The sequence below is a fragment of the Penicillium expansum genome (assembly GCF_000769745.1).
Source record: "Penicillium expansum strain MD-8 chromosome Unknown contig343, whole genome shotgun sequence".
Classification (NCBI taxonomy): Eukaryota; Fungi; Ascomycota; class Eurotiomycetes; order Eurotiales; family Aspergillaceae; genus Penicillium; species Penicillium expansum.
This window is the reverse complement of record NW_015971320.1, coordinates 69,417-94,163: the sequence shown is the minus strand read 5'-3', so window position 1 is coordinate 94,163 and position 24,747 is coordinate 69,417. Positions and strand designations below refer to the sequence as shown.

The 24,747-nt window shown below is 48.1% G+C and overlaps 11 protein-coding genes across 11 annotated transcripts; 8 read left to right on the top strand and 3 right to left on the bottom strand.

Moving 5' to 3' along the window:
- Nucleotides 1-318: 318 nt before the first annotated feature.
- PEX2_097140 (Short-chain dehydrogenase/reductase SDR) lies at nucleotides 319-1,023 on the top strand (the record flags this gene model as incomplete). The annotated part of the gene is made up of 1 exon (XM_016746984.1): nucleotides 319-1,023. One exon carries the CDS (start codon nucleotides 319-321, stop codon nucleotides 1,021-1,023), a length of 705 nt encoding a protein of 234 aa, XP_016598283.1.
- Nucleotides 1,024-1,493: 470 nt separating this feature from the next.
- On the top strand, nucleotides 1,494-2,598 carry PEX2_097130 (TauD/TfdA dioxygenase family protein; the record flags this gene model as incomplete). The annotated part of the gene is made up of 2 exons (XM_016746983.1): nucleotides 1,494-1,640; nucleotides 1,714-2,598. 2 exons carry the CDS (start codon nucleotides 1,494-1,496, stop codon nucleotides 2,596-2,598), a joined length of 1,032 nt encoding a protein of 343 aa, XP_016598282.1.
- Nucleotides 2,599-3,308: 710 nt separating this feature from the next.
- PEX2_097120 (Zn(II)2Cys6 transcription factor) lies at nucleotides 3,309-5,118 on the top strand (the record flags this gene model as incomplete). Its single annotated transcript, XM_016746982.1, has 5 exons — nucleotides 3,309-3,382; nucleotides 3,430-3,924; nucleotides 3,977-4,443; nucleotides 4,499-4,853; nucleotides 4,905-5,118. The coding sequence occupies 5 exons, from the start codon at nucleotides 3,309-3,311 to the stop codon at nucleotides 5,116-5,118; spliced, it is 1,605 nt and encodes a 534-aa protein (XP_016598281.1).
- A 1,663-nt stretch (nucleotides 5,119-6,781) lies between these two features.
- PEX2_097110 (uncharacterized protein) lies at nucleotides 6,782-7,018 on the top strand (the record flags this gene model as incomplete). The annotated part of the gene is made up of 1 exon (XM_016746981.1): nucleotides 6,782-7,018. One exon carries the CDS (start codon nucleotides 6,782-6,784, stop codon nucleotides 7,016-7,018), a length of 237 nt encoding a protein of 78 aa, XP_016598280.1.
- A 504-nt stretch (nucleotides 7,019-7,522) lies between these two features.
- PEX2_097100 (kinesin-3 family protein uncB) lies at nucleotides 7,523-9,628 on the top strand (the record flags this gene model as incomplete). Its single annotated transcript, XM_016746980.1, has 2 exons — nucleotides 7,523-7,880; nucleotides 7,959-9,628. 2 exons carry the CDS (start codon nucleotides 7,523-7,525, stop codon nucleotides 9,626-9,628), a joined length of 2,028 nt encoding a protein of 675 aa, XP_016598279.1.
- Nucleotides 9,629-10,175: 547 nt separating this feature from the next.
- PEX2_097090 (translation initiation factor eIF2B subunit delta) lies at nucleotides 10,176-11,867 on the top strand (the record flags this gene model as incomplete). Its single annotated transcript, XM_016746979.1, has 2 exons — nucleotides 10,176-10,799; nucleotides 10,875-11,867. The coding sequence occupies 2 exons, from the start codon at nucleotides 10,176-10,178 to the stop codon at nucleotides 11,865-11,867; spliced, it is 1,617 nt and encodes a 538-aa protein (XP_016598278.1).
- Nucleotides 11,868-13,991: 2,124 nt separating this feature from the next.
- On the top strand, nucleotides 13,992-14,537 carry PEX2_097080 (uncharacterized protein; the record flags this gene model as incomplete). The annotated part of the gene is made up of 1 exon (XM_016746978.1): nucleotides 13,992-14,537. The coding sequence occupies one exon, from the start codon at nucleotides 13,992-13,994 to the stop codon at nucleotides 14,535-14,537; it is 546 nt and encodes a 181-aa protein (XP_016598277.1).
- A 330-nt stretch (nucleotides 14,538-14,867) lies between these two features.
- Nucleotides 14,868-16,961, bottom strand: PEX2_097070 (DNA-directed DNA polymerase alpha subunit POL12; the record flags this gene model as incomplete). Its single annotated transcript, XM_016746977.1, has 3 exons — nucleotides 14,868-15,041; nucleotides 15,108-16,407; nucleotides 16,462-16,961. The coding sequence occupies 3 exons, from the start codon at nucleotides 16,959-16,961 to the stop codon at nucleotides 14,868-14,870; spliced, it is 1,974 nt and encodes a 657-aa protein (XP_016598276.1).
- Nucleotides 16,962-17,201: 240 nt separating this feature from the next.
- PEX2_097060 (CRAL/TRIO domain protein) lies at nucleotides 17,202-18,384 on the top strand (the record flags this gene model as incomplete). The annotated part of the gene is made up of 2 exons (XM_016746976.1): nucleotides 17,202-17,994; nucleotides 18,053-18,384. The coding sequence occupies 2 exons, from the start codon at nucleotides 17,202-17,204 to the stop codon at nucleotides 18,382-18,384; spliced, it is 1,125 nt and encodes a 374-aa protein (XP_016598275.1).
- Nucleotides 18,385-19,186: 802 nt separating this feature from the next.
- On the bottom strand, nucleotides 19,187-21,212 carry PEX2_097050 (ferric reductase family protein; the record flags this gene model as incomplete). The annotated part of the gene is made up of 7 exons (XM_016746975.1): nucleotides 19,187-19,201; nucleotides 19,255-19,688; nucleotides 19,750-20,328; nucleotides 20,380-20,672; nucleotides 20,734-20,753; nucleotides 20,813-20,918; nucleotides 20,998-21,212. 7 exons carry the CDS (start codon nucleotides 21,210-21,212, stop codon nucleotides 19,187-19,189), a joined length of 1,662 nt encoding a protein of 553 aa, XP_016598274.1.
- Nucleotides 21,213-22,978: 1,766 nt separating this feature from the next.
- PEX2_097040 (Iron permease FTR1) lies at nucleotides 22,979-23,946 on the bottom strand (the record flags this gene model as incomplete). The annotated part of the gene is made up of 2 exons (XM_016746974.1): nucleotides 22,979-23,501; nucleotides 23,555-23,946. 2 exons carry the CDS (start codon nucleotides 23,944-23,946, stop codon nucleotides 22,979-22,981), a joined length of 915 nt encoding a protein of 304 aa, XP_016598273.1.
- Nucleotides 23,947-24,747: the final 801 nt, after the last annotated feature.

The window sequence follows — 24,747 nt, the reverse complement described above, 5'->3', positions numbered from 1 at the left end:
CAATTGGTGCAGACTTTAGATGCCCGGGCTCCGCTAGTGAGAGCTTGGTGAGGTTGGCACCTATTAGCGGGCCCCGTGCAGATCCACCTGTATTTTCAGTCTTCATAGTGCACCATGACTCGCTGAAATCCACGTTATAAGTCGCGATACGGCTAAGTAGAGATTGTTTCCTGATACCGCAAGCACCGACTTTCCACAATGGGAATCCGAGCCGGAGATAACCCGGGGACCAGAAAATGCCGAGCCCACTGTCCTGGATTTAAAAGGCCCCCAATCCGCTCAATTATATTAATCAACTCCTAAAATAATTTAGCACAGATGTCCGCTTCACCCCCCACTATCCTTCTCATTGGCGCTTCCCGTGGTCTCGGCCATGCCATGGCGGCAGAATTCCTAGAAAAGGGATGGAACGTTGTCGGCACAGTCCGCGGAGAGTCACGAACATTACTCCACGACCTAGCAGACAAGTACACCGGCCGAGTTGACATTGAAACCTTGGACATTTGCCAACCCGATCAAATCAAGGCGCTCGACAAGCGCTTATCAGTTTCGGGCAAGACATTTGACGTCCTCTTCGTGAACGCCGGAACAACAAATCGCGACCCAACCCAAAACATTGGCGATGTATCAACGGAGGATTTCATACATGTCATGGTCACGAATTCGCTCAGCCCCATGCGTGTCGTTGAAAGTCTCACACATCATGTGGCTCCGAAGGGTCTTATCGGTGTGATGTCATCTGGACAGGGAAGCATTAGCAACAATGAAACCGGTCTGCGAGAGGTATATCGTGGCACTAAAGCCGCGCTTAATATGTTCATGCGAAGCTTTGCGGCTCGTCAGGGCCCATCGCGTCCAATGGTGGTGATGGCTCCGGGTTGGGTCAAAACCGAGTTGGGAGGTCCCGAGGCTCGGCTTACCATCGAGGAAAGCATTCCCAGTTTGGTGAATGTACTTTTGGAAAAGAAAGAACGACCCGGACTCGAATACCTCGACTATCTTGGTCGAACTGTGCCTTGGTGAGGAACCCCCGCTAAACACACTCAGACTTATGCCGATATCTCCATCGCGCCAACCCCACCAACACCAAACTACCGGGTGTTGTTTCTTTTGTTTCTTGGCACATTTTATCACGAACCTTGTGTATTTCCAATGTGAATATAGTCATATATCTGCAGCCGTCTCATGTGTTTTAAGTTCACTTTTACTGCGTAGTTTCTGTGGGTATAGAGTAGGAAATCCTGGGACGGGTTTCGATGGGGATCGCCATCTTTGGGCACGGTTATAGATGGAGAGACATTTATGACGGCAATAGATGGCTTCTGATAACACTTCAACTTACTAACTTGGGTACTCTTCATTCTTTCCATCCCGATCGTATCGCCTATATAAGAGACAGCGTTGGCAGCTTCCGAGAACCACAAGCACAGGAATATATTCTCAAATCCAAGGCAATCTCGGTTTTTTTCTCTTAGGAGTAATCCAAGTTCAAAATGACGGTCACCACGAGCGGAGTCGGTTTTTCCCACATCTCCATCAAGCCTTTGCACCCGACTTTCGGCGCCGAGATTAGTGGCGTGGACCTTTCGTCTCCCTTGAAGGTTGAAGTATTCAAAGAAATATTCCAGGCTATGACCAAGGTATGGCCCCGCTCTTTGATATTGCAAACTTGTATTATGTGGTCTTTGGATTGACAGGGATGTTACAAACTAGTATGGTGTTGTCGTCTTTCGCCGCACCGGCCTCACAGACGAGGGCCATATCGCATTCTCTAAGAAGTTTGGGGAGCTAGACGACGTGAAACCCTATATCACCGCTGGCAGAAAACACCGCCTCAAACACACAGAGCTCTTTGATGTCAGCAATATTGAAGCTGATGGGTCCATCCTTGACCCTACAAGCCCACGTGGTGAAGCAAACAAGGTAACTACCTACCTAAGTACTGATAGGAAGAAAGCTCTTTATACAGCTCTGACCATCACCGATACACAGGGTAATGGCCTCTTCCACGTGGACTCGAGCTTCAACCCTCGCCGCGCCGGGTACTCCCTTCTCTTAGCCCACGAGCTACCACCAAGTGGCATGGGTGGCCATACTGCCTTTGCAGACACGAGGACGGCATTCGATACTCTCCCACAAGATCTCAAAGAGCAGCTTTTGACCGAAGACTACATAGCTTGTCACTCTATGCACCACTCTCGCAAAGTAGCAGCCCCCGAGGCCTTTGCCGAGCTCAACCCGCTCGATTACCCTATGGGACGGCACAAGCTGGTGCAGCGCCACGAGACATCCGACCGTATGAATCTATATATTGCGGCCCATGTTCATCACATAGAAGGTCTCACTTCCCAAAAATCACAGGCATTGTTTGACCAGCTGTACAAGCACGCCACTCGCGATGACAACACCTTGGAGATTGAGTGGCAGGCACCGGGTGATTTGGTTATTTGGGATAACACGTGCACTATGCACCGGGCTGTTGGGGGGCAATTCCTTCAAAAATACAAACGGGACATGAGACGAACGACGGTTCATGATTCAAGCTCGACGGCTTGGGGACTGAATGAGCACACTGATGTTAGGCAAGGGCTTCCTTGAATAGGGGAACATATGGCTCTAAGGTATTCGTGACTTGCATGAATTATTGGGACGTTTGATAATTTGATAGCTACTTGATGAATTCGGAATTTTTGTGCTTTTACTTTATATTTCCTAGATATTAGGTCACCTCGATAGACTGGACACCGATTGCGTCGCTTTTGCCAATTTTCTCTTACCATAATTATAAGTATTGACCGAATGCTTTAATTCCCATAGATTTTGGACAGTGAAAGTCATTGTATGATGGACAACTAGAACCCATTTTACTTCTTTGTCATATACATGAGTTACATTCAGGAATATTGACCTCATCGATACATAATCCTGTGGAGAACTTAATTTCGAGATGGCCCATCTGTTTCCATCTACAGCAATCCTCAAATGTCCATGTTCGCATCGCCATCCGTCTCTATATTCCGGATATAGATGCGGGCATATCAACGAGCGCAATTTGCAGATCCGATGTGAAATGGATTTGCGAGGGACTGCCTTGGCCCTATATTAAGTCCTTTGAAATTCAAATCTAAGTATCAATCTATATACATGTAGGTAAGGAGGTACATATGTTTTGATCGAGCCAAAGGTTGCGGAGACAGAAACTATTGCCGTCTATTGCCGAACCCCACACTGTGGGGTTAATCTGGGGAATAAATCTCTCTTCTACGACACTTCCTACTTCCTACTTCCTATTATCTATAACTCTCACAATGACTCGTAGTCAAAATATTCGTATCTATCGCGCGTGCCAACGGTGTCGTCAGCGGAAACTCAAATGTGATCCGTGAGTTGTATGATGCTTCACCCTCCGCCCTCACTAACATTCTTCAGCTCTAACTTGTCCGATGGGACAAACCCTTCCTGCATCCAGTGCCTCCGCTCCGGCAATGAGTGCATTCTTGCCGGGTCACGGCGTGGGGGCGACTTCTCGCAGTTTCGATACTCACGCAGGGGGCAAAGCTCTACGCCAACCCTTAGTAGGGCTAACATAGGCCATGGACTACATGACGAGCAAAGTAGAGATGATGAAAATGCTATCGAAGATCCAATCTACGCCGAGTTAACTAATCCAGGTGATGCACTCCAGATCCTTGCCCAACTTGCAGCGAATGACCCCCAAGTTCCCAATCACCCTAATGACTCTACAACCTTCGATCCTTTCCCGGTGACTCCATCCGCCAAGCGATCAGGGACGGACACTACCTTCAAGATGGGTGGTCAGGTTGAGTCCATGCAGCCTCCTGTTTTACAGTCAACATTGTCCGAGACAGAAACATTAGTGATCGGAGTGTTAGGCACAGATACCGCGAGCCGTCTAGTACATCAGTATGAAACCCTTTATACTATGTGCGCAATTGCCTCTCTTCTGACAGTCTAGCTACGCGGCAAATTACCACACTTTCTGTCCCCTCGCACCGAAAGGGCTTCTGGCGACGACGGATCCGCGTAAGGCAGCGGTAGACGAGCCATTCCTGCTGACAGTGCTTCTCACCATTGCATCTAAAGATGAGCCCACATGTAAAGATATCCACCAATATTGCTGGAAGCATATCAAGCGGCACTTGTTAGATATACTACTCGCCACGCCATCCACTCTAAGGGTCGGGTCTGTGGAAGGTCTCCTGCTTCTTGCGGAGTGGGTTCCTTATATGCAACTCGAAACCTGTTCCTATCCTAACATGTTCCCGAGGAACCTGAGCGCTGTCGAGGATAATATGGCCTGGTCACTTATTGGTCAGGCAGTGAGGCATTCTTACCTCCTGCGTCTAGACAAGGCATCCTTTCGGGAGACGGCTGTTGGCGAATCCCAAGAACTCGAGAATCGAAATCTCTTAGCGTGGATATGTGCGTTCCATGGAATTCCCACTGGTTCGCTGGCAATACTGACTAGATTTTCCAGTTGTATATATATCCGATCGACAGATCTCCGTCCGTATGGGACAGTCATTCTGGTCCCGTGGGCCATCGCTCTCGACGAATTTTACAGCCAATGACTTTCCAAGTCTACGGCTAGGGGCAGACGCAGAGCATAAATATTCACATGTGTTGCAAGCCACCATTGAGCTCACGCAGCTGCTCCACAATGTGCATGACACTCTGTACGCGTCCAAGGAGCGAACGACTCAAATGGTTCGACGAGGGGACTACAATCGCTATCTAGATGATTTTCGACACTCCATGTCGGCGTGGAAAGATCGCTGGGATGGTCTCGAGACATCTCCCAAGCTGAACTGCACTCTGCGTATTTTCAAGGAGTATGTTCGATTGTATGCAAACTCGTTTTCTTTCCAATCACTTCTTTCTAGAGCAGTTCCCCACAACCGCCCTCCGGGGGAGAACCGGACAACGACTTTGGGGACAAGAGGAGCCCCTTCGCTATTTCCACGGGGTATCATGTCGACCCCAGAGGGTGCATATGTGCTCGAAGCGGTAGATGCAGCTCGGGAGATCCTGACAATAACCGTCCAGACAACATCTCAAGCGCAGATTCGCTATATGCCGTTCCGCTTCTATATGTAACTGTCACTATCAAGAAGACCTGAATTGTCTCGGAAATGGCTAATGGTTCGAATAGGTATACTGTGTACTCCGCTGTCTTTCTTTATAAAGCGGACGTCTTTGGGGCCCTCGTGAGCACAGAACATACCGAAGTCGCCAACTTAGTGCAAAGTTTTATACAGGTACTCGAAGACGCTGCCATTAGCGATTGCCATATTGCTAGTCGGTTTGCAAGTCTGTTGAAGCGCATGTGGCTCCCGGACAGGCAGTGCTATTCTTCAAAGAGAACCACATCTTCTGCCGCTTCGAATCATGTGAATGCCTCATTGCAGCAGTATGAATTACCCCAAAATACTAATTCACTCAATGACGGGGTTCGCCATGACCTTGGTTCTAGCATACAGGTCCCTGAGCCTGTATAATTGCCCACGCCATACTTCAATCTATTTTGTCCTGAATTCTCGACTTTAGAGTCCGAATTGGTCGAATTTGGGGTAGGCTCTCTCAATTTCCCGTTTTAAGCAAAGGAGGTGTGGTGTTCATGGTTTCAAAGGGAGGCATGGAAAGCCAAAATAAGTGTTGAGAGCTACCTAGGATGGTAATGTAATAATATCAAACTCTCTGGAACTATGAAATTGACAATTTTTTAGCCTCGGACCTCGGGAGGATCCATGGATACCTAACTACCTATACTGCATGCTGACAAAGAGGAATATGCAGCGGCCCGGCTGTTAACGATGTGAAGTGCCTGCAAGAGATTATGGCGGAAATTCACATGCAGTTCGTATTTCTGACAGCTGGTAACAAAAACAATAGTAAACTGTGAGCATCCAATGAGCACCCAGGTATTTATTGGGCATCAGTCATTATGCACGTGACCGGCCTGTACGTGTATATATATACGCCAACAACCTCGATGTATACCAGAGGTACCTTCTATTATTATCCCTAAAAGAGATATGTCAATAGAAACAATTTTTTAGGGTGATTCTAGCACTCTAAGATCGCCCTAGGATCGGCGATCTGGATCATAAAGAAGTGAACATTTCGGCGTCATATAGTTCACTGTCACCTGCCACATGACCGGATTGTAGGCTGTGAAATGCCCTCAACCAAGGTAGGCACGAGGCCCACAGAATCAATGCCCTTCGATTGCCACCAGACAGATGGTTAAAGAAGGTACTATCTGTGGGGTACTAAGATCATAACAAACCAGAACTTTGTGGCAAAGAAAGCTATGATGGCATATCCATACATCCACCTAGGCAGTATCCATGAATTACCTCAGACCAACCACGGCTCACAACAAGCATCAACTGACTGGATCACGATCTCAGAATAGAATAGAATCAGTGGCACAACTAGAAGCATCTGGATGGCAAGTGCGGAGAAGGACCCAAGGTGGTGGTAAATGCCATCGTCATGGTCAAATCATTGCCACCACCTTTAAAACGCATAAATACGGACAATCATCTGCCTTCTTTTTAATTTGGTTTACTTATCAAAGAACTCCAAGAACTCAAATAATTTAAAGAACCTCAACGAAATCTACGTATAATACAAACCACTGTTGGTATGGAGCCCAATTCAACCCTTGGACCTCATTGAGAAGAGCATCGGGGGTTTTGTCGGTGGAATGCGATGGCGATGCTCTGTTTAGAATTCTTGCTAACATTATCAAGCCATGCCTAAGGACAAAGGGCAAAACCGGGGCCAGGAAGCCGCCGCCGCCAGAACCAGGACCCATGCTACGGAAACCGCCTCACACAGCGAGATGGGTCCTGCTGAACTCTTGCGTGAACACATGGATGCTTCTGGCAATGCAGTACCCGATGAAAGTTGGGGTCCTACAAGAGCTGAGGACGATTCCGACTTGGTTGATGCTATGAATGCGGAAACTTCAGAATTTGACAAAGATTGAAATTGAACAATATGATACGGTGAAAGGGTTGAACAAAAATCCAATAATTATATATATTATTTTCCCAGGAATTGAACTACATTTGAAAGTCATCTGCAGGTTTCAATATGTTTCAAATAGATATATGTAGGTTTCAGTAGAGCACATAGAGCACATGTCGATATAGTGGAGTTTAGCGGGCAATTGCTATGGCAACAGCACTTAATAGACGGTGATACTTTAATGTTGTAGAACCTTGGAAATCATCTTGTTACTATTATTTCCAATTCCAATTTCAATTTCATTCACTTTCGTTCTTTCTTTTTGATATATATCATTCTTTCCACAAAATATGCTCTAAGATTCACAACGTGTGTTTACAATGAACTGAACTTCCCAGGGAAACAACGCGCAACAGTACCGACTCCCCCCCTTACACTCATTCCAGTCTACACATTCCCTCTCCAATCTATCTCTTATTCTTTTTTTTCTTTTGTCAATCCCATTCCATGTAATCAGTCTTGCATGTACCACTCTCTTCTTGATCGACGACGCGACGCCGTCAGCGCTTGTGTACAGCTATTAAGCGACAGCAGTAGGGACATGGCGCTCGATCCGCGCTTCTATCACCACATCGGCCATCCGGGCCCAGGCTCGATATCTTCAGCCGCTTCATCCGACGTATCGGCAGCCACAGGAATCACCTCCCCCAGCATTATCTCCACCTCCGCTTCCGCCGCCACCTTCCGATCCACAGCTTCCAGTCCATCCTTCCGCGCACGAGAGAATTTCGCAATATCCCGTACCAGAGATGGGATGGCTAGTCCAACACCAGGGGGAAATGTGCGCGTGGTCGTGCGAGTGCGGAAGTTCTTACCTCGAGGTAGGTGTCGTTTGGGAGGGATGCGGGGAGGGCGCGATAATCTGAAAGTGGAGGCTGTATTCTGACCTCATCTTGCAGAAATCGATCGCAAGGCAGATTGTTTGATTTCGATGGACCCGCACACGCAGATGACCTGTCTTCAAGCACCCAAACCGAAACCCGGCGATCAAGGAAAACCCAAGTCACAGGCCCGCGGCAAGATCTTGGAAGATAAATCTTTCACCTTCGATAACTCCTTCTGGTCCCATAATGAGGAGGATGAGCATTACGCACACCAGGAAGATGTCTACAACTCTCTTGGTGAGGAGTTCTTGGATCACAACTTCGAAGGATACCACACGTGTATCTTTGCATACGGACAGACAGGTTCCGGAAAGAGCTACACCATGATGGGAACACCAGATAGACCCGGCTTGATTCCTCGAACATGCGAGGATCTGTTCCAGCGCATTGGAAACTCGCCTTCTCCCGATATCAGCTACAATGTCCGAGTGTCTTATTTCGAAGTATACAACGAGCATGTCCGCGATCTTTTGGTCCCGCGAACTGATCCCCCGCATTATCTCCGCATTCGTGAATCGCCGTCAGAAGGTCCATACGTCAAGGATTTGACGGAGGTCACCGCAAGGAACTACACGGAATTGATGAAGTTTATGCGAAAGGGCGATGTCTCACGAACCACGGCTAGTACAAAGATGAACGACACTTCGTCTCGATCTCATGCTGTCTTTACTATCACTTTAAAACAGATCCACCACGACTTGTCAACAGATGAAACGACTGAGCGCACTGCTCGGATTCGGTTGGTCGATCTGGCAGGTTCCGAGCGTGCCAAATCTACCGAAGCAACTGGCGCTAGACTTCGTGAGGGTGCAAATATCAACAAGTCTTTGACTACGTTAGGACGTGTCATTGCAGCACTCGCAGATCCTAAGAAACTCCGTGGCCCACGGAAGGGCAAAGAACAAGTACCATACCGCGACTCGATCCTGACATGGCTATTGAAGGACAGTCTAGGCGGTAACTCCAAGACTGCCATGATTGCCTGTATCTCACCCGCGGACTATGAAGAAACACTTTCGACTCTTCGTTATGCGGACCAGGCCAAGAATATTCGGACACGGGCCCGGGTCAACCAAGATCAAATGTCGGCAGCTGAGCGTGATCGACAAATTGCAGAGATGACAGAAACAATTCGCACCCTTCAACTCAGCGTGAGTCAAGCAGCACTCAACCAGCGGGCAAGCGAGGCCTCCGATGAAAGGCTCGAAGAATACCAGCAGAAAGTCGAGAAAATGCAACGTCTCATGGAGGAGAACAAGATGGTCAGTGAATGCAAGATTCGACAACTGCAAACAGAAAACGACGCTTTGCGCATGCATCTGAAGCTAGCGGTTGAAAGTCTTAAGAACCCAATCCCACCCATTACATTTGAGCAGCGAAAGCCTAGCATGACGTCCATACAAGATGAGAATCAACCGCCCAGTTATGATTCAGAAGATTGCGAAGGCTCTCCTTTGGTATCAGATGCCGAATCTGACATGGACGTCTGGGAAGATGATGATACGATCACCGATGATGTCACCGAGCAAGAAGCCCAACAGATGCAGAATCACATGCATGATCTTCTTGGTGACCTAAGTGTCTTCAAGAGGAAACTGGCCACTGATCATGAACGGTTCCGTCCGATCGAGGAGCATACGACTCGGAAGCGGCGTGCCTTGGGAAGCATTGTCAGCAATCGTTAATATGTGGATATGACTTTATTTTTATCTTTTGGGTGTACAGGGATTGAATGGTGTTGGCGGTGATCTCTTTGTCTGCTCTTTTGCGATGACCTTTGGAATATTTGAGGTCTTTGTTCGGACTTCCTTGTTTGAATTGGGACCAGACTAGTTTTGGTCTGTGTACTTATTTCTGTTATAGCGAGCCCCTGCGATGAATAATGAGACACTTGATGTTATGCATGTTTCAATGCCAACTACCCTGTTCATTGGGTATCACGAGTTCTTTCAGGCTGCACTCTTATATGGAGGCCATGTCATTTAATCAGGAGTAATAAATTATTGCTTGTTAAAAACAAGTACTTTTCTGAATAAGAGTCGAGAGTTATTCAAGAACAATTCAACAATTATCTACATTGTTCATTGTACAGCGCGATGAACCGCAAGTTAGGGCTGCGCCGTTCAGTGGGCCGCTTATGGCATCATTTCTTTTTCCGTGAGTCAACCCTCCCTCCCTCTCCCCACCATCTTCGCAGATCCACACTCACACGAGAATTAATTCACAGACAAGATGGCGGAACCCTCCAAACCAGCGCCGACCGCGCAAGCCTCAACACCTACCTCATCGGCATCAGAGCAAGCTCAACCCGCGACCGAAAACTCTCCGCAGACTCTCCCGATCCGCGACTCAAAACCCACCCAACCCACCGGAGATGCGCCTGCGTCCACAGACGGCGCCACAGACAAGCCGCTTAGCCCAGCCGAGTTGAAGAAAAAAGCCAAGGCTGATAAGGCTGCCCGACGCATCCGAGAGAAACTTGAGAAGGAAGGAGGTCCTGTTGGCGGTACCACTCCCGCTCCTGGCGTCGGAGCCCAGGCTCGTCCACCTACTACACCGAAAAAAGATGCTGCCGGTACTGGCTCTGCACAGAAGGGACCGCGAGCACCGCCCCCGCGCCGCGGCTCAGGTCCCATCGCGCAAACTGGATCCGTTCTCGTGGAGCAAAAGAAGAAGAAAGATGATAAGAAGGTTGCTGTCTTTGGGCATTTGTACGGACAACAACGCCGTGTCACCGTCGCTGGTGCCACAAAGGAAGTACACCCTGCTATCCTGGCCCTGGGCATGCAGTTGATGGACTACACTATCTGTGGCAGCAGCGCGCGCTGCGTGGCCACGTTGATTGCTTTTAAACGAGTATGTTGTTCTTTTTTTCTTCATGCCAATAAGACATGACCATGACCATGTATGCTGACAATTCGCTTTCTAAAGGTCATTGAATCTTACACAACCCCCATGGGCACCTCGCTCGCTCGCCACCTGACCACACACCTCTCGGCCCAGATCACCTACCTCTCGACATGCCGACCCCTCTCCATCAGTCAGGGAAATGCCATCCGTGCCCTGAAGCTCTTCATTGCCGGCATTGATCCCTCCACCCCCGAGGCGAGTGCCAAGATTTCACTATGCGAGTACATCGACAGCTTTATCCGTGAGAAGATTACCGTCGCCGATCAGGTGATTGCAGACAGCGCAGCACAAAAGGTCCAAGACGGGGACGTGATTGTTACATTTGCGGGCAGCAGCATCGTCAAGCAGACCCTCCTGTTAGCACACAACCAAGGCAAGCGATTCCGCGTCTCAATTATCGACTCAAGGCCCCTTTTCGAAGGCAAAAGCCTCGCCCGCGATCTCGCCAAGAGCGGGCTCGACGTCCAATACTCCCTCGTCCACGCCATCACCCACGCTATCAAGGACGCCACCAAGGTCTTCCTCGGCGCCCACGCCATGACCAGTAACGGCGGCTTGTACTCGCGCGTCGGCACCGCCCTTGTCGCCATGTCCGCCAAGGAGCGCGCCAGTGGCGTTGAAATCCCCGTCATTGTCTGCTGTGAGACAATCAAGTTCACCGACCGTGTCGCCCTCGACAGCATCGTCGTCAACGAGATCGCCGACGCCAACGAGCTGCTACCTATGGATACCCCTGTTTCCCTTGTTGTGAGCGACCCGGCAGATGCGTATGTGCCCCCTCCGCCTGAGAATAAGAAGGGTGGAAATCGCGCCCCGGCTCCCGAACCTCCTGTTATCCCGCACAAGACCTCTTCGTCGCCTCTTGCGAACTGGCACAACACTCCTAACCTGCAGCTGCTGAATATCATGTATGATGTTACTCCTGCGGAATACGTCGACATGGTTATTACTGAGATGGGCAGTCTTCCTCCCAGTGCTGTCCCAATTGTCCACCGGATGGTGACAAACCTGTGATGTATTAAATTTCTTCGCTTTTTTCGGCAACATGGTCATGAATCTGGAGCGTATCAAACCTGTAATCTAAATTAAAAGCAATGAAAATGGTTCCGACTGTCTCGGCGTCGTGATTTCCAGGTCTTTTTTTTTTTTCTTTCTTTCTTATCCTTTATTTATTTATTTATTTTAGGAATTCTCTTGGGCCGTCATTTCGTTTGGGCTGGTTGAGCTACAACATAATTATGTACTGGGCGTCTGCTTTTCTCTTTTCTTATACTTCTTTTACTCGTTAGATTTTGGTTTGCCATTCATTGGGTCAATCCCGATATTTGAAGATGTATAGACAATAGATCTTTATCAGTATCATGGGTTCTTGGAATAGGTGATTCCCATCCTCTCTCTCTCTCTCTCTCTCCCTCTCTCTCTTATTAAAAATGTATCTATAGTACAGGGCTATTTGTACACAGCATTATAATGTCATAGGAGTATAAGTTACAAACCTCTATCCTCCTACCAATACTCACAGGTTCCTTTGGTAAAATGTCAATTTCACCCTATATCTATATTATCGGGTATAATACGATCTAAACTTATAGACCTGCATGAAAATAGATGGAGATCTTCTACAATATAAACTCAAACGAGCGCCACAAAAAGCTTGCCACAACCAACCGACAAATTTACCAAAAAGAATAAACCGCATGTTATCAGAATTATACGCAAAAAAAATAAAAAGATATTTGAAATGACGGTTCAATTGCCTGCTTAGCGAGTCCCTTCGGGGATCAGATCGAATCTCTGAGCTGTCATATTAAATTTCATTTTTATCTCTACCGTAGCTCCTTTGAATGATTCAGTAATGTATTATTTAGTATCATCTACGGGTTTCAAGATTGGTGGCCCTATGTGTTCTTTTTGTACTTGTGTAAAATTGGTCGTGCCTCATATCCGGATAAATATGGCGTCTCGGATTATATATAACCCGAAAGCTGGGGTATAAAGTGGATCCACTATTCGCAGTTGGACCCACCTTTTCTTTCTCCCCAGTGCTCTGTGTAGTAGTACCTGTTCTTTTCGTTCATTGTCTTCAATTTTTAGATCTCGTGGCTTGACTGTGCTTCTGTGCAGTCATGCTGCACTGTGTCATTGGGCTTACACTACCCCCAAATGATGCGACCACTTTTCATCACCTGTTCGGCTTGTCCGGGCGCTTGGAGAAGAGTTGTTTATATGGTATTAGTCTCTGTAGCCCATAGTAACGCGTCCGCAGCCAGCACCTTGTTACCAGAGGATCTTCATCGTGTTACGACAGAGTCTCTCGGCAAATAAAGACCTCATTTTAATCGTCACGACCGGATTGACATCACTAGAACTGGATTGGACCCTGGTTACTTCTTGAGTTTAAACTTTCATCCGGAAAACACTAAAGCTGGTGGGTTCTAGACCTCTTCTAGGGTTCCATTCCACATGGGCGTTCTCTATGGGGAAAGAACTGTGTATAAGAGAAGACCAGCTAACTACACGGCCCTCTCATCATGAGTGGTCTAAGACCCACGCCGACTGTCTAAATGTGGAAGCCCGTTGAGTCTTCAGGAAGACAATGCTCAGTACTTTAATCCATGACCAGTCTACTAATTTGTTTTGGATGTATAATATTAACCTCTATCATATGGCAATTTGGCCGAGTGTTTAAGGCTCGCCTGCGAGGCGAGTCTCTTCGGGGACCAGAGTTTGAATCTATGTCCTGTCGTTTCAAATGTCTTTTTAATTTTTTAGCTCCCTCTTGTTCTGGACATATAAATTTGTGACTGCAGTAGACCCCTGAATTAGACCTGTAGACAAGGTGAACTTGAAACCATGGGAACGGGATGTCCCAACTCTACAATCTACCTGATGTGGGCGGTGTACCTAAGGATTATTCTGCCGTCAACATCAATCTACACGCCGATAAGCCAGAGAACTTCCTCAACAAGTCCCATTGACAAGATATTCTCACATCCCCCAAGATCTCGATAAAGAGATCAAAACTTCCTCAAAATGGTACATACACAATGCTAGCCTCCCTCCAGAATTCCAGACCACCAAACCCCAAGCTAACACCCAAACCACCAGAGCAAAGACTCCTCCGCCTCATACCTACACATGCACCAACCACGGCTAGCAGACCTCTTCGAAGAATTTACACGCCCACACATCTCAACGGCCACAAACTCAACAACAGACCCGCACAATGCCAACAATGTCTCCGCCGCAGCCCGCGAAGCAGCAAGCACAGCCGCAAATGCCATCCCATACGGCTCGACCTCTCCCTCCACAATCCCATCATTCCTACCAATCGAAGACATCTACGTGGCACCACAATACCAGCCCCCGAACCCCGAAGACGAGGACGACGTCGTTCCAGACCAGCATGCGGCGTTCGGCATTACCCGCGCCATGGAGCGGAGACGGGATGCTGTGTGGCGCGATCTCGGTCTTGAGGCGCTTGTCAATGGCGAGGGACATGGGCCTGATGCTGGCCCTGTGACTGGTCCTGGAGGCGCCGGTGCTGCTGGGGCTGCGACCTCTAGGCCTGGTGCAACGCTGCGGGGTAGTGGGGGTGGTGCGGCGGCGGCTGGGGCGCCTGTTATTAGGATCAGGGATTCTGGGCGGAGGATGGGTGGGCGTAGGGTCATTGGGTTGCGATAATGGGTATCAGCGTTTGGTGAAATTCTTGCGTGGTTGTCTTTTACTGGAGGTGGTGCTATGAATGCTTCCTACCTACCTACCTGCATAGGCAGGTAAATGGGTGTCTTGTGTTACTTGCATTTTTTTTACTGGTGCATATGTTTTCAGGCTGGATAGCCTTGTTATGATACCCACTTTGGATGTATCTTTCTGTTATGATATATCTTGAAGATCATTGATTCGTTTCCATTTGCGATTTTGTTCCAAGAACCGCCAATATCAAATGGCTGCAGACATAGCTCAGTCTGAGCCTTTAACGCCGCGCGTAATGCGATATGATTATATATGTCCCTAGATACGATTGATGTCGACCCGAGCCCGCTCGTACAGCTTGTGGCTAAGCTGTTTCTGTTCGCGCTCGTCCTCTGCCACCAGTCGGGGGTGGACGGCCAGTTGGGCGTATGAGCCTGCAGCGCGACGCTTTGATAGGGTGCCTGGGTTGATGACTAGCACACTGTCGACGACCTGTAAGAATAATAAGGTTAGCAGCGTTGATGGAAGTTGAAAAAGCCTCGGCTAGGGATAACATACCTTTACGAATGGCGGCAGCATACTAGGCACAATTAAAATATCAGGCCGGACATTCCACCATTCGCCCAGCTTCATGTAGGGCAGATCCAACATAGCACCTGTAGCCAGGCCACCTTCGGACCCGGGCTTCGGAAGATTTGACCGTGCGGTCGGAGGGAACAAGGGGAAGAAATGGCGTTGCTCGACGAGATACTTGGGCAGACGGGTGAGCAGGTTCGCCTCTGCTGGTCGACCATGCAAGACCTCTTCGCGGCGAAGCTCAGAGAGCACATCGTGTGAGCACATTCCAATAACGGATTCGTTGAACGATAATGTGACGGGATTTGAGACCATGCGGACCTGCTTGGGCAGACCCAGATCTTTCTTGAGGAGCTGCTCTTGGGGCCAGGAGACGTGTCGGCTGAGTGCATCACGCACAGAGGGAAGCATCACGATCGTGATGCTTGGGACGGCCGCTCCAAGTCGTGCCAGTGGTGCTGAGATACAGTGCCGGAACATTACGGACAGTGTAGCTGTGTCCGGGTCCAGGCCCTTGATGTCTGGCAAGTCGAAATCGCCTGATGCAAGAAGAGGGTGCTCAATGTCCAGGAACGGTCCCATCAGCACCAGACTGTCGGCGTAGTTTTCGGCTGCCTTCTGACATAGTTCCTGTAGTGGCTCGAAGTCTAGGTTGTCGTCCGCCGTGTACGGCCCGGCCGCTACCATGATGTTAAGCGGTGGGTTTGCATCTCCATCAAGTCGCTCGTTGATGTTGTCCAATGTCACAGCTGAGGATACGGCTGGTGGTAACAGGGGAATTGGGAGTACTTCCTTGACAGAGAAATATTCACCAGAGGGATTGATTCCTCGGAGAGCCACGATTTGGCCTGGGAAGAAGTTCACTGAGGGCACAGAATCCACCTTCAAGGGAACTCGTCTACCGGCTCCGGTTCGGCGCGAAGTCTCAAGTACGAGGGAAGCTGGGTTCAATTTCCCCTCCAGACTGTCGGAAGCGATTCGTCCAACGGCAATAATCTCGCTTGTGCTCTGGATGGCTGCACTCCCGAATGTGATATCGTCTGAATTGAATTCTGCCTGGAATATAGTCGCGAACTCGTCGATACGATCATCCAAAATCTCCGATGCTTCTGACAATTTCATGCCCATGGGCTTGTAGCCAAGCTTTTTGAGGTCCGTATTCGCAGTGGGCTTAATGCGCGCCTCGGAAAATGGCGCCATTGGTGTTTCTGGCAAGGATAGGTGCGCATTGAGGGTTTCCACCGTCTGGCCGGGATTCGGTCGATCGGAGAACGGAACTGTTCTATTCCTGATGTTAGCAACTTCAATTCATAATATGCGCCTGAAAACCACATACTGCATTCCATCGCCAGGTGTTCCGGTTGGTGTTTTTGTGCCCGCTTGCGATCCAAATTTTTCGAACTTGCTGACTCTTGGTGTAGCGGGCGAGGTGAATTCGGACTTGCGTTTTGCGGATCCAAATCCATTCCCAGTTCGAACATTCGAGGCAGTTGGTGTCAATTGATCGAACATCCCAAACATATCGCCGCCAGCTGCGGCCGCGCCTCGCGGGGTTGCCGTGTTTGCGTTTCGCTTTTCTGAGTGTCGGCCAGCCTTGTCACGGCTTTCACGCTCCAATGCTTCTAGGACATCTTGTTTGAAGCCTCGCACTGTTTGCATGGTCAAGGTCACCCCCTCGCCCATCTTTATGCTGTATGATTCCCATTTGTAGAAAAGCTCCTCCGCGGGGATCGAATGCACCCGTAACATGGAGAGGAGCTCGGCAAGGATATCTTTGGGGATTCCATCGGGAAATGAGCCCGCAAAAAACTCATTGAGCTCTCCCTCGGCGTCCATTGTGGTGAGATGTGTATCGTGGAAAGGTAATGGACATTGAAAGTGCAGACACGCGCAAGACGCGTGAGACCGTGTCGCTGACCTAAGCGGCCCAAAGGGGTAATATTATTCGAGCATTTGATGGAAGTGGACCTGTCAATCAGGAGAATTAGTAAATTGATTGCCCCTAAATTTATTCTTCATTCTCTAGATTTCCACGTGTCATTGTATAGTCTATAAATATAGATTTTATCCAAGATCATGTCGAACTGCGAACAAGGCGCTGCTGCGCATGCCCCCACCAATGGCGATACTGTGTCCGATACGAAAGTACAGGCACCGGCCGATTCAGCCCCCATGAACCCCCAGACCGAGCTTACTTCAACCACGAATCCAATTGAGCTCGAGCTGCCCAAATCAGCCGCCGACGGCCTCATCCAGAAGCCTTTCGCTAGGCCGCTGGACACAGCCAAGCCTGTAGCACGCGAGGAACTTACTCCGGAACAACAATCCAAGTACGAGGCTGTGCTTAAGTCTGCTTCATCGTGGACTACGGTCGCCACCAAGGCCGAGAAGAATGCCCCAACGTCTCCCATAACCGAGGATGAGAGGATGTGGTTGACCCGCGACTGTCTCCTGCGCTACCTACGCGCGACCAAGTGGGATGTCTCCCATGCGGAGACACGTCTCCAGAGCACCCTCACATGGCGCCGCGAGTATGACCTGAAGAAGTTTACACCTGAGTATATTTCGATTGAGAACGAAACAGGCAAACAGGTCCTTTTGGGCTATGACATCCACGCACGGCCATGCCTGTATCTCTTGCCCTCCAACCAGAACACGGAGAAGAGTCACCGCCAGCTCGAGCATCTTGTCTTCATGCTGGAGCGGGCCATTGATCTCTCAGGACCTGGCCAGGAGACTGTTACCCTCATCGTCGACTTCAAAGAGACAACATCTGGCCAGAATGCAAGCCTGAGTCAGGCCAAGCAGACGCTCAGCTTCTTGCAGAACCACTACCCTGAGAGACTTGGTCGGGCTCTGGTGCTCAACGGTTAGTGATTTTATATCCCAGGCAATCGTATGAACAAGTTACTAATTTCCTACCATAGTGCCCTTCATTATCCGAGGATTCTTCAAATTGATCACACCCTTTATTGATCCGAACACTCACCAGAAGCTCAGGTTCAATGAGGACCTGCGTCAACACGTCCCGCCTAGCCAGCTTATGAAGTCTGTGGGTGGTGATGTCGAATTCCGCTACGACCATGCATCCTACTGGCCCACTCTGAACCAGCTGGCTGACCAGCGACGTGAGGCGTACCGCGAACGCTGGGTTCAGGGTGGCAAGCAGGTCGGCGAGTTTGAGAACTACCTGAAGGGCGAGAACGTTGCCAACCTGTCTCAGACCCAGCTTGAGGCTAAGGCTAGCGAGCAGGCTTGAATGGGAAAACATATCGGTTTGTGACTATCTTGGTATATTTGTCATTTTTGGTCTCCATTTCTTTTTTCTTTTCTATTGGTCAATAGCTGGCATTTTCTCAGAGCACTGGAGTGATTTACTGTTGGTTTCTTTTACATATACCGCTCTGTTTCGACACGCCTGTTCATAGACATGTTAATCTTTGTCAATACTTAAGCGATAGAGTACGCGAATTAATTATAGATGTCTAATCTTTCTTCTTCGGCTTTGCTTATTTCGTGTCTCACATGTACGCTAATTTAGATCTTTGGGAGAGAATATGGAAATATATATATTGTCATTGTGCTGAAGCCCACACCTAGGTTGAAGACTGTAAGGAGTAGTAGATATGGAAATCAAAGCTCAGCAACAAAATCCGAATCATAAAAACCAATGAATCCGATCTATACCAAACTCTAGATAGGCCCATGATGGCTGCGGCGCTCTTGCACGCATCAAGGCACTGAATTTATGCAAAACGCCAAAAGTTAGACATCGTGCGAAAAAAAAAACGGCCTGGGGGCGATTTATCTTACGTGAAACCAACACTTTTAGAATACTTATTAGTTATATACAGATTCAAATCAGTTGGAACGTAAAGTATATCAATTCTATGGCATAACGCTAAAAGTAAACAAAAATAGCTAGATGCAGTCCCCATATCTCTAGATTTAGACAGCGCCTAATCTCAACAACATCTCTCCTCCTTCTCTTCCATCAGATACCAGATTTTAGACTAACCAAGCTCCAATAATTTGGCGCTATATCCAAAGGATATTGAGAATCACCATTCAAATTCCTATTGCAATTTTAGTTAAGTTTCTTCATCGTCTGGCACTCTCCTTAGCTTACCTCAGTGTAGAGTGTGATTGATGGTCCGCCATTGAGCAAATCATCGTTAACAGCCTTTCTTGTTGTGCTCATAAGCTCACTGGGACCACAAGCACCAACAATGATGCGGTATTCTGGGTTGCCGCTTCCACTGGCAGCGGCCGCGATCAAGTTGCGAATATTCGGGCGCCCTGGCAAAATCTGGTTGACTGAAGAAGGAATACTGTCTGTAGACTGTTGCTCAACGCCTTTCTCGGGATCATTCGTTGAGAAGACCGCAGAGGGTTCTGTTAGGATCACATCGTCCTTTGCAGCAACTTTTTCTGACAACGAGGCTGGGGATGAGGGTGACGATGTGCCGGACAGGTCAGCCTGACGGGTGACGTGGATGAGCACATTTACTTCTGGGTGGGACTGAAGTTGTTTGAGCTCTTGGGCAAACCATTCGAGGCTCTCTGTTGGACAGAGTTAGTTGACGAGTGTATAAACGTTGTTTCTATTAAGCCTTAAACGTACCTTGATTTCTCACAATCCAAATAAAGTCAATCGACTTCACTGCCTTATTGGATGCCTCGATCAGGTCTAGTGCAATAGCAAAAGTGAAGCTAGCACCGCTGCCACCAGCGACAAGAACGACTTTGTCAAACACTTTGAAGTTGGGGACTTGACCATAAGCACCGTCTACAGAACAGCGGAGAGATCTCCCAGGGGCTTCTTGGGCGGCTTTGTACAAATCCCGCGTAAAGCCATCGTACACTCTAATGACGAACTCGGATGGGTTCGAAGACACTAGAGTGAACGGATGGCTTTCAACCCAGCGAATGGCAGGAACCCACAAGAATGCATGGGAACCTGGGGTGGAGTGCATGCGACGGCTGAGTTTCACCCGAAGGGCATTGTTGGGCAAAGCCGTGACAGTGAGAGAATTTCCGAAGAAGTTCCAAACTATCTTTGCGCCGCGGATGATGCGGTCCGTCATCCAAAGACAGGCAGTGAAAATGACGATAATCACCGTGTGGGTTGAAAAATCCGGACGGTGCATTCCGACGGTGATCATAATCAAGATGAACATGATTAGGTGCAGCATATAGAAGACTATAAATATTAGAAGTGTAGAGAATAGTAGTATACGAAAGAATGACTCACGTTCATAACACCCCCGCATGAAGTATGTGATAGTTGAAAAGCCAATGATCACCATAGCAAAACCTGCAATTGCGCCGGAAAAATTGGCCGCTTCTCCCATTTTGTGCAGGCTTCCGCTCTCCGACCAGGCAGATAGATACACTATGCTATGCAGGACACTTGTGAAGATGCAAGTGTAACCGGCAACCTTGTGTAGCGGGCGGAGCTTTTCGTAGGATGTAGCTGCCAAGGGCGCGAGTGGCGTATTCTTCAAGGCCAAGAAGACCAGAAGCACCAAGTTTGCGATTGAAACCCTGTTCATTGATACTTGTCAGTTTCTATATCGTAGGAGCAGAATGTATCGAGAACACATACCAGCCAAGTCGTTTGGAAATCTTGGAATTTGTTAGTAAAAGCGTGTACCAAGGCCAGAGAATGAACGAAGCCGACTCACATAGGTGATATTTGTAACGTCAATATTGGTTAAAGCGATGATCAAGTTGATAGCCCAGTAGATGATATACAGAATAGATCGGTCTGTCCTTAATCCCATAGTTGAACTAGAAAGAAAGCATCGAACTTGTCTGTCACATTCAAATGATCAGTATTATCCTTGGACCAAAGTAGCAATGAACATACCTATACTTCCGAGTCAATGTAGGATGACTGTTCCTTCGACCATAATGAAAGTGAATCACACTTGACCAGTGGTATATGACAAAAAGAACCATGATTGCACCGGTAGCGATGGCAAAATACTTATTGGCCCACACATTGTTAGACAGGCGCAATGCCTTCTCAGCAGCCTTTGCAGCAGCCTTTGCGGCAGCCTTTGTAGATTTGGAGTCACTCATTCTAACTGTTACAGACAGAATGTATGTGGAAGCTTGAAAGGAAAATCTCTACAATCAACACAACCTGACCGGGGATGGCAATTATTAATTTCACTTCCTCGCATTGGAACTATACCGGAGAAATTCGTGCCAAGAAGATGAACGGGACTCCACTGTCTCCCAGGATATGTTCTCGGATTAAGTCCGTGTCCCATAGGCTGAGACTACGTCAAACGGAGCATTACCTATATCGTACTGTCCCGAGGACAGTTATCCCACACCTAGTTAGGAAGTATATCCTGGATATCACCTGCGTATATACGCGGATACCGAAAACCGTTGGAGGAGCATTGTTTTTTTACCAACCTCAAACAAATAGAAAACCATTCAATGCCGGTTCGTCAGCGGTTCTTCAACGGTTCTTCAACGGATATTTAACGGATGTTTAACGGTAGTTCAAGGGTTGTCCAGTTGTAGATATGTTGCTACATGCTAAGTCCGTTTGAAAAAACAATAGCAAATTAATAGTTGCAATATATTCAGCGGTTGTCAATATTTTCTGAATCCCTATTCCCGTAATGTGTGTAGTTACTATTCTCGGGTTCTGATAGGGCCGGATGAAAGATATGCTCCGGCCATTAGGCATTTATCAAATCTTGGCATTTTGTTCGTTCTTGTCATCTAAGCTTGGGAAGGGACCCATATTGGATGTAAATTCCGCGAAACCTTTTGGTCGCGTGCACTCTGCGAATAGTGGGGGTGTCCATGGGCGTGAAAAAGTCAAAATTTATCTAATCAATCAGATAAAACCATCCCGAATCTGATTAAAATTTCTTCCAACGATTTAAATTCCTATCTAGGTATCTTTCCCTGGAAAATCCGGTGGCGTCAATTGTGGGACATGGAGTTAATGTCAGCAGTGCACATCGGGGCGGAGTAGGGTCCACAGGTATTTTAACTCAGAAGACTGTATAAATTGGTGACTGACGTCGATAAGTTCACAAATTGCAGAATAACATAGTTGTAGAATTACATAGTTGTGATGACGTCCTGATATAAAGTGTCGGATTGACGCATGATCCTATGCAGTCGATGAAAGCTCGATGTGTACGGAGTACTCGGTACATGTTAACCCAGTACATTAGAGTTTCCAAGATTAGCAAAAGATTTTCTTCGTTTTCGCATCGGTTGAGCGGGTACATACAACATAGGTATTGCTACCGTATTATGATAAGATTATCAATCAGATAAATACTAGTCCACAATACGGTACTAGTGCGGGTCGGAAAGTGACAAAATGTCATTCGTTTCCTGTACAAGGTAGCCCTGTAGGCTCATGCTTCGGACCCCTCACTGAATGAGGCATTTAGACCGGGCTAGTGGAGTCATGAAAGGAATCCAGAGGGTTTTCTTTTTCCGCAGCGTGTAGAGACAGGTCCATCTGCTCCTAAGAAGCCTTGGATTATATAAAAGATTCTGACTATTTTTTTGAACCAATGGATCGTAGGGTTTGGGTTGGTGCTTAGGTGGGGAAGTACGTGTGAGACACAAGACTTCCCAAGACTTCGGGAAGCCCTGCATGAAAGCTTAGTGCGGCTTGGCAGAAACAGTAAATTACTAGTTCACATTTGAAAATACATTTTCGATTTACAAAAAATTAAACCTTGGAAGCTCCTCATTTCCTCCGGCCCTCTCGCCCAATGATCCTGGTGCCCACTGGCCCCCGGTGAAAGACTCTCGTCTCGCCCAAATAACCCCGCCACTCGATCAGTCTCGACTGATTAAATCTAAAGAGCCAAAACACCAGTCTCTGCTCGCTTATCCGAAACCGGGACTGTCGTCTCAACGGGTGTTACCGGATCTTCATAGGGACGGCGCAGAATAAAGGCTCTGGCTCTGGACTTGGCTCTTGCGACGCTGTTCATAGCCGGGTCAATGACGGGAATAGCTCCACGCTTCTCACGGTAGAACATCAGCCCGTAGCCAACCATGACACAGATCCAGTATAAGTTGTAAGCGATCACGGAGCCATAGTCGGCGGAATTGGTCCAACCAAGGAGCGCGTTGAAGATACCCCAACCGCCACCACCTCCTAGCTCTGGGTTACAGCAGTTGACATGCCAGACACTCTGGCGGATGTCGTAGGATCCGGCACCAGAGCCAGTCTCTGAGGCGTCGCCTCCGATGATCTTGTTCCAAGCATTGTTCTCCAAGTACCAGACACCACGCGAGAAAAGACCCGCGGCAACAAGGTAGAGGAAGCAAGTGGATATAATCAAGAATATCTGCATCGAAGTCTGTCGTCCACCTCTATAGGTATGTTAGCCCTGTATCTTCCGTCAAGCCAATTGAATTCGACATACCGGTAGATAATATAGCCCACTAAGATACCGGCCAAAAGGCCGCAAACAACGGCCAGGGGGAAGGATGTGGCAGGAAGCCCTAATCCAACACCACCGACATAGACAACGGCCTCGAGACCCTCACGCAGAACCGTGATGAATGGCAGGATAAACATAGCATATTTCTCCAACCATCTCTTGACGCGACCCTTCTTAGTCTCGTTAGGGTCGTGCTCGTGTTGAAGGGCCTTAGCGAGCTTGACACGCCATTTATCTTGAAGTTTAGACACGCGCAGAAGGGCAGCTCCCATGATCGTAATGATAATGGATGCGATAATTCCCAGAATACCCTCCCAAATATCCTCAGTGCTGGAGAAAGTGTCTGTTCCGAGGCCATAGAAACCACCGATCATGCCTGCGCCGACTGCGAGACAAATGAATAGACCCAAGCCGCATCCCAGCCAGACCTGTTTCCTTTAGCTTATGAACTTGCGTAGAATTATAAGAGCCGTTCACATACTTGTTTCACCAGCCTTTTATATGTCGGGCGATCACTCTCGTAGAGCGACTGCTTCAAGAAAGCCAATAGAACTGACACAACCACCGTTGTCTCGAGGCATTCTCGAAAACAAATAAAAAACACTAGTTGAATTGAGTTAATAAACAATTGTGGTTTCCAAAAAGCAGTGCATGAACTATACCGGTGACAGCAAAAACCTGGTTACTACCCATGATGCTTGATATGCACGACTTTGGCAATTTCTCAAGGTTCAAAGGAGAAGAGATTCACAGAATAAAGTCATTGGAAAGCTAAGTAGCGCCTGATAAGGACCCTTGTAGCTCCCGGTTCGCAAAAGGTATTGTTGGAAATTTAAAAAACCAAAATTTCAAATTCCAAAATTACACGAGATACGACCTTGCGAACAAGCGTTCGACGACCCACTTTGTGCTTATCCGGTTGAGCTTGGTGTTTTTGGGGGTTCCTCGTATCCGTATCAAAAGGATTTCTTAACCGTCTGGGGTTATGATTGGCGGCAGTGGATCTGTCTTAAACACGTACGATCACATGTTCTAGGGTCCAGTCACCCGAGTTTTGTTGAATCGTAAAAATACCCGACTAGTAGCGGTAGCGGTCATGCCATATCTCCCCAACTTGGCAGGTGGACACAAGTGAGTGACAATTTGGTTCGCCGGCGATTGATAAAGCGAGCCCC